The sequence below is a fragment of the Frankliniella occidentalis genome, unplaced genomic scaffold (assembly GCF_000697945.3).
Source record: "Frankliniella occidentalis isolate FOCC.00 unplaced genomic scaffold, Focc_3.1 Scaffold156, whole genome shotgun sequence".
Lineage (NCBI taxonomy): Eukaryota > Metazoa > Arthropoda > Insecta > Thysanoptera > Thripidae > Frankliniella > Frankliniella occidentalis.
The window spans coordinates 725,055-732,116 of record NW_026267282.1 but is presented as its reverse complement, the minus strand read 5'-3'; the positions used below and the strand labels follow the sequence as shown (position 1 = coordinate 732,116).

At 51.2% G+C, this 7,062-nt stretch overlaps 3 protein-coding genes across 6 annotated transcripts in view; all 3 read right to left on the bottom strand.

The window, feature by feature from the left end:
* LOC113204104 (uncharacterized) overlaps positions 1 to 1,706 on the bottom strand; it is a 2,287-nt gene extending 581 nt beyond the window's left edge. The window contains exons 1-4 of the mRNA XM_026419123.2: positions 1,510 to 1,706; positions 1,235 to 1,305; positions 950 to 1,129; positions 583 to 795 (exon numbers count right to left, since the gene is read on the bottom strand). Coding sequence (XP_026274908.1) covers positions 583 to 795; positions 950 to 1,129; positions 1,235 to 1,305; positions 1,510 to 1,582 — 537 coding nt within the window. The 5' untranslated portion in view covers positions 1,583 to 1,706. The remainder of the gene's footprint in view (positions 1 to 582; positions 796 to 949; positions 1,130 to 1,234; positions 1,306 to 1,509) is intronic.
* Positions 1,707 to 2,290: 584 nt separating this feature from the next.
* The window catches only part of LOC113204101 (UDP-glycosyltransferase UGT5-like), an 18,495-nt gene continuing 13,723 nt past the window's right edge, over positions 2,291 to 7,062 (bottom strand). For 2 of the 3 annotated variants that reach the window (XM_052271270.1, XM_052271271.1), the window contains 4 exons: positions 4,710 to 5,384; positions 3,904 to 4,135; positions 3,231 to 3,450; positions 2,291 to 3,008 (listed from right to left, as the gene is read on the bottom strand). In XM_052271270.1, the coding sequence (XP_052127230.1) occupies positions 2,708 to 3,008; positions 3,231 to 3,450; positions 3,904 to 4,135; positions 4,710 to 5,384 (1,428 nt within the window). In that variant the 3' untranslated portion in view covers positions 2,291 to 2,707. Of the gene's footprint in view, positions 3,009 to 3,230; positions 3,451 to 3,903; positions 4,136 to 4,709; positions 5,511 to 7,062 lie in introns of all 3 variants that reach the window. The other variant, XM_026419120.2, reaches the window with a different exon arrangement.
* The window catches only part of LOC113204108 (UDP-glycosyltransferase UGT5-like), a 34,393-nt gene continuing 33,169 nt past the window's right edge, over positions 5,839 to 7,062 (bottom strand). The window contains exon 6 of one of the 2 annotated variants that reach the window (XM_052271264.1): positions 5,839 to 7,039. In XM_052271264.1, coding sequence (XP_052127224.1) covers positions 6,890 to 7,039 — 150 coding nt within the window. In that variant the 3' untranslated portion in view covers positions 5,839 to 6,889. Of the gene's footprint in view, positions 7,055 to 7,062 lie in introns of both variants that reach the window. The other variant, XM_052271268.1, reaches the window with a different exon arrangement.

Here is a 7,062-nt window from a genome sequence, read left to right as displayed (position 1 = left end):
AAATGATTCTAGTTATGACTTTTGGTCACATCGCCGCGCCACACTCTCCTCTTTACGGTCAACCAACAGGAAAAAAAGGGGGGGGGGCGTAGAGTAAGTTGCCTTTAGGTGTTTTGTAGATCACATCGCCTATCTTTCAGGCGACTATCTAATGTGCCCCCCTCTTTCCCCTCTCCCTTTATACGCGCCTGCTTTACAGCTGAGCAACGGTCGGTCCACCAGAGCTGCGAGCGCACCAAAAGCGAGGTGGGATGCAGCTATGGCCAGCTCGAGCATCTCACTCGCACCTGTCGCCCTCCGGACGCTCCTGAGACTGGTGGACCGACCGTTGCTCTCTTCAGCTGCATGGCTCATTAATTGCGGAGTCTTTCCCGGGCGGATCAGAAACCTGGCCCGCATAGAGCAAAGGATTTTGTGGGCCCAGTCCGCTCACGGATACGTTATCGCGGGTGCTAAGCTCCTAATCTAGCTAATCCACCAGTAATCCCTTGTATCAAAGTCCAAGCGAAGTGATCCTGGCATCATTCATGGTTGATTACATTGCAGCTGGCGGGACGGAATCTGTTGGGATGTTATACTTACGTATGCTGGGCCGGACCCACTGAGGGCGGTGACGGGGTCCACGAGCTTCTCCTGGACCTGGTGCGCGATGCCCACGGCGCCGAGGAGCTTCTCGGCCGTGGCGCTGTCGTCGGCGCTGACCGCGTGGCCGCAGGTGAACACGGAGGCACCCCTGCCCACGAGGGCGGGGGTGTTGGGCATGGCACGAACCACCCGGGTGCCCGGCGGTAGGTCCTGCGGACAGAGAATACTTGTTGATACGTTCCTTACGGTGTGACCAGACCACTATGTGGTCGTGGTCCCATATTAAATAATAGGCACCAAAAATATGAGCCGCAAGGGACGTAGCAGCACTAGAGTGGGTTCCGCCACTGTGGTTATGACTTACCTTCTCCAGGTCGGCGATGGAGATGCCCATGCAGATGGAGATGAAGAGGTTGTCTTTTGACACGACGGGCTTGACCTGCTGCAGCACCGTGCTAACCATGTCGGGCTTGACGGACACAAACACCACCTGGGACTGCTTCACCACCAGCGAGTTGTCGGATGTTGCACTAGCGCCCATCCCCTGCACAATTTTATCACATGAGTTTCAAGTCGCCGGGCACTTTTAGTCGCATCACGGTGTAGAGAGATATCTCTCCACACCGTGAGTTGCATTAAGTTTGAGCACCTTGAACGCTTCGAAACATTGTTTGTCCTGGGGCGCGGCGCTGGCCACTATGTTTTCTCCACTGGTCAGACCTGCAACACCACCGCAAGTACACTATACACTCACTATTCCAAAAAGGAGAGAAAATCTCGCGTGGAAAATCACTGTCTTACACTGCCTTACACCTCGCACTCCGAGATGCAAACAGACACCACCTTATCTCTTTGCTCATTGCCCCCGCGCACGCACTACTTTCCATGCCACATCTCGTAACAAACACCAAACACCATCCTCACCCTTGGCGAGGAAGCCCTTGGCCAGGGCCTGGGCCATCTTGCCCCCGCCCAGGAAGCCGATCTTGAGCGACATGTTGCTGCAGTTGGTGGACGCGCTGGACTGGCGGGCCGGCGCGCCGCCTCTGCCGCGGTGCCGCGGTGCCGGGTGCGGGAGGCGGAGCGCGACGCGGAGAGGGCGGCCACAAACACGCCCCGTCGCCGTCGCACGCGCGCCCGGGTCGTCCCCGGTAGTGCGAGCGAGCGAGAGAGAAAGAGAAGGGGAGAGAAAGGGGGCGACCGTCCGCGATAATCCCCCTGGCCCCGCGACCCGATAAGGGCAGTTGTGTTCGGGACGCTCTCGGCGGACTCATCGGGTTCGGGTCGGCCCGCTCGGACAGCGCGATCCGATGACTGACAGAAGTTTGTTGTTTGTTGTCTCACCCACGCCCCGCCCCGCACCGTGAACGTGACTGGGATAGGTCCGGACTTCCCTCTCAGTGGGTTTTGCAGCCCCAACATTGGCAACGGAAGGTGTGCGGCATCTGTGTGTTAACCATTAGCGCTCGGTCCAGGGATAGTTTTAACTCAGTACTTAGAGGATTTGAACCAGTCTTGATGTACACTCGAAAAGTGCTTCCGTTGGCCCAAATTAAATTTTGACATTATTGGTGTTTGGAATTCCCTTAACTGACAATTTAAATAAAATCTTGACTTTGATGTTAAGCTGAATTCGTTTGGTAACGGAATTTCCATTGAATTAACGTTACTTCACATTGCTGTTTGATAAATAATGTGGAAACTGTAAAATTATTTGTTTATATTTACAAAAATAGTTTAGAGGTTTGTATATTACGATGATACATTCACATTTGTATGAAGCAAATTTTCTTATGACCTTTAACATAATTCACTAAGCAAACCAGTGTAGCCAGAAAAGTGGGCAAATATGTTAGTATGTCACACAACCATTTTCTAGCCCAGTAGTGTACCGTAAACTCGAGCAAACTGCACTTGCGCTTGCCTCCAAAAAGTAGGCATACTCGTACCACAGGTGTGCACATGAATGTAGCCCGCTTAACTCCCTGTTTATGCCACTCATTGCCCCCCTTTTCCGGCAACATTAGTGTCTACCTTAACATCTACTCCATTGAACATGTTTTCACGACCTGACTAGAGACTGTGGTAGTCTTTACTTTCATATCAGCCCTAACAACTAACATCAGTCCTTCTTTGCCCTTTTTAGTGGAGTCTTGTGTTGCTGACTGCCCTTGCGGACGAAGTAGACTGTGTACTTTACAACCAAGAAGGCGACCAGGAGCACTGCCAGCACGGCGAGCGCGAGCAGGGCGGCGATGTCGAGCATCATGACCTGGTGCCAGTACAGGTCGCGAGCAGGGGAGCGGAGGTGGGGTGCGCCGCGGTGCCTACCGACGTACTCGGCCCACCATACGGCGCGCTCCAGGGGGGTCTCCTTCTGGTCGTGGATCAGCGTGCGGGTGTGCCTCGCGGCCTTGAGGTACCTGCGGAATCAACAGCGAACAGGTGAGCCTCGTGTGCCGGATGGGTTGCCTACGCACAGATCCGCGGGCGTGTCGGGGGCAGCTTCTCAAGAGCCCCAGGCTTTTTAGCCGCTAATTCGAAAGACCCTCTGCCACTTTAATAGGCGAGGCAGTTAGGTTGCATAACCCCGGTAGGCAAGGGGCGAGTCTTGGCCTCAGATTACGCGCACTAGCGCTTCTCACCTGGGGTTGGTAAGCATCTCATTTATCTCGCCCACGAACCGCTCCGTTGTGATGTCTTTGAACGGCATCCGGCGGCCCATGCCGACTCCGACGACCTTCTCCAGGTTGACGAACTGGTCGACGACGAAGGGCGTCCCGAGGACGGGCACGCCGTGGTACGAGGCCTCTTGCACACTGAGGCCCCCGCAATGCGAGACGAATAGGCGCAGGTTGGGGTGGCCTGCGGGAGAGTCGAACCGATTATTCATAGGGATATATATTTCTTAAACAAAAGTGCACACTGATAAACCAAGTGTTCAACTGCTCAACACTTGTAAGTGTGCAACCGCAAGTTCAATACTTTCAAGTGTTCAATTTAGTTGTAGTACACTTGCAAGTGTTCAACTCGGTATTTGTGCACTTGTAAGTGTGCAACTCCTCTGTTGAACACTTCCCTCACAGTAAGCGCCCGATCTAGTGAAGTGTACAGCGAGGAGAGTTGAACACTTACAAGTGCACAAATACCGAGTTTAACACTTGCAAAGTGTACTACTACTGAATTGAACACTTGCAAGTATTGAACTTGTGGTTGCACACTTGCAAGTGTTGAGCAGTTGGACACTTGGTTTATCAGTGCAGGTGATAACGTAACAACAGTAGAAAATGTTTGGCGGCGTCTAGTGGCGTGACTCACCGAAGAGGTCGTTCTGTGGCGCCCATGCCTCCACTCTCACGTTGGCAGTCACCGGCTCCGCGGCCACCGCGTCCGGTTCGATCTTCCACAGTACCCGGAGGGGTGCCAGAGCTGCAAAGCTGTTCACCAGCGCGCGCTTTTTGACGGGATCAATAGACTTCCCTTTCATGACGGATCCAAACGACACAAATATGAATCCGTCCTTAGAGTCATCCATCCATTTGAGGAGGCCCTGCAAGCGAAAGTCAGAGTGTTTGTGAGAACTGAAAGCAGCGGGGCAGGATCAGGCATTGTACAGATGCTTATCAGCAAGTGAGTTGTGTGGCGTAAATCATACAGCCATCTAGTCCTCTGCCTTTGCATTTGCTAGTTCGCTCCTAACACCACTGTTAAAAAAATTGCTGTAAATTTACAGCGAAAATGTGATTAATTTTGTTAGCAGCATATACTGTATTTTTACAGGCCTTACTGTAAAAAAACGCAGCGTTAATGAAAATTTCGGAAACAAAGTTTCCGACCAAAAGCAGTTACTTTGTTTTGCTCCTGTAAAAAAAATTGTAATAATACGAGTGTCCTGTTTAGGAACGAAATGTGCTGCTAACAAAATTGACTTCTCTTTTCTTGTAAATGTACAGCAAAGTAATAAGTAGTAGTTTTTGTTGTGGGACACTATGGGCCGAATATCACAAGTTTCGAGAGTGTTCAAATGAAAACAACATTTCTGTTACATTACAGGAGTGTAAATAAGGCAGTAAGTCGTTAGGTGACAGTTATTTTTAACAGTGCACGTGTACAAATGGACTCACCGACGGGATCCTGCCCAGGTCGGCGGGTTTGACGTGCATGCCGCCGACGGGGATTTGGCTCGGTAGCAAGGGCCTGGGCGCCTCCAGGACGGGGTTCTCGTTGACGAGGGCCACGTGCACGTGCTGTCGCAGCTGTTCCACGGAGGGTGCGTCGTCGCCGAAGAACCTCTTGATGAGGCTGTTCTCCACAGGCCGCCGCCACCAGACCAGGAACTTCTGGTGCGCGTGTAGGTAGAGGGTCCAGGCGCGCTGCCACAAGTTCATGGGGTGCGGGAAGGGCTGCAAGGTGTGCGCCAGGATCGACGGCACCTGCGGGTTGTGCATCAGGTCGTCGACCCAGGGCGCGACGGGGAAGGCAGATACTGCGAGCACGCCGGGATAGTTGAAACGGTGGACGAAGCCTAGCATGCAGTCTGCGTGGTAGTCGATGATGATGGGGTCAAATGCACCTTTGAAGGCCGGGTCAAGTAGACGCTGCATAGTTGGTGATGCCAGGTCGCGCTTGCAATCTATTTCCCCCATGTCCTGGAGCATGCTTATCTGCCCCGGCACCGTGGATGCCATAAAGAGCTTCATGTACTCCTGATCAATGAACTGGAAGGCCGTCTCGATGACGGTCGTGTTGAGGGTGGGCGGGTTCTCGCTGTGCTTGTGGATGTCGATGGAGGTGACGAGGTGGCCGCGCTTCGCGAGCTCCACCGTCAGCGCCGACATCCAGATGTGGTGGCTCATCGTGTCGAAGGTCATGAGGGCGAGGATGCGCAGCGGCTTCCGAGCGGGAACCGCCGCGGTCGTCTTGACCTCAGGAGCGGCCGAAGAGACGCACTGCATGAGCAGGAGCGGGAGGAGCAACGCGGCCACGAGGACCACGACGTTCTGTCGCGCCGTGGCGCGGGCCGGCGAGGCGTGCTGCATCGCGGAAGCTGACGGACTGACTGCGGAGCCACAACAGCTATCGGCTTTATCACTTGCGGGTACCGATTCTGAGAATGAGTGGTGAAAGATTACATACGATTACATTATTTTCCCACGGTGCAGTAACAGCATTTGGTGGTGGTATGGCCTACCTGCGGAAAAAATAGGAATATTTACCTTTTTAAAGGGTACCTTTTTAAAAATTAACAAAAGATTAGCAGATGTTTTTTTTAATTTTTATTATTATTATTTTACAGATGGCTTACTAGGTGCCTAGTTTCCTTGTTATGATTTACTGTGCCCCAGATATAAAAGCATGAAGATCTAAAATCATGGTAAATTTCTGTATCGTGTGAAACCTAAAAATATATACTAAACTTGTTTTTGTGTTTTGACTAAAAGTTCCGGAGCCCTATTCTTTCAAATCCGCCCACCAATATATCACTGGTGAAAAGTGAAAAGGTCGTATGTCCAAAAACCCGATTTTTCAGGAGAGCATAAAAACGGTTTGTATCTGTAATTTAGACAAGATGGCAAAGCAAATACCCTGGACTAGCTCAGTTTGGCAATAGGAAACACTGGATTGAATTTTTTAAATTAAAGCTGTATACTACCCGAGTTATTTGACGTATCCCATGTCAATATGGGATTAGTCCGGGTGTATTTTTTGCAGACAGGCAAAAGTCCAAAACGAGGATTTTCTAAAGAGGCATATGTCCGGATGTGATTTGTCAGAATGGCATATGTCCATAGATCCAGAGGACTTACGCCATTCTGACAAGTCACAACCGGGACATATGGCCTTTTCAAAAGTCATGTTTGTGGACATACGCCAGTCTGTCAAATCACACCCGGACATATGCCCCTTCACAGACTGGGGTATGTCCACAAGCATGACTTTTGAAAAGGGCGTATGTCCCGGTTGTGACTTTGTCAGAACGGCGTAAGTCCTCTGGATCTATGGACATATATGTCATTCTGACAAATCACATCCGGACATATGCCTCTTTAGAAAATCCTCGTTTTGGACTTTTGCCTGTCTGCAAAAAATACACCCGGACTAATCCCATATTGACATGGGATACGTCAAATAACTCGGGTAGTATACAGCTTTAATTTAAAAAATTCAACACTAGGCTTGTTGCACTTAAAGAAGTTTTGACTATATACCATATGGTTCCTATTACCCAGTAGTATCCAAAAATGCAAAAAAGTGATTTTTGAAAAAAGTGGACTTACCCCACTTCCACTTGTCACCAGTGATATCAGTCCTGCTTTGCACTCTTTAGGGACTCCTTCCGTTGCTGCATGTTTTTCCGGACGACCTGGACGGCGCACTTGACCACCAGGAAGGCGACCAGGAGCACCGCCAGCACGGCGAGCGCGAGCAGGGCGGCGATGTCGAGCATCATGACCTGGTGCCAGTACAGGTCGCGAG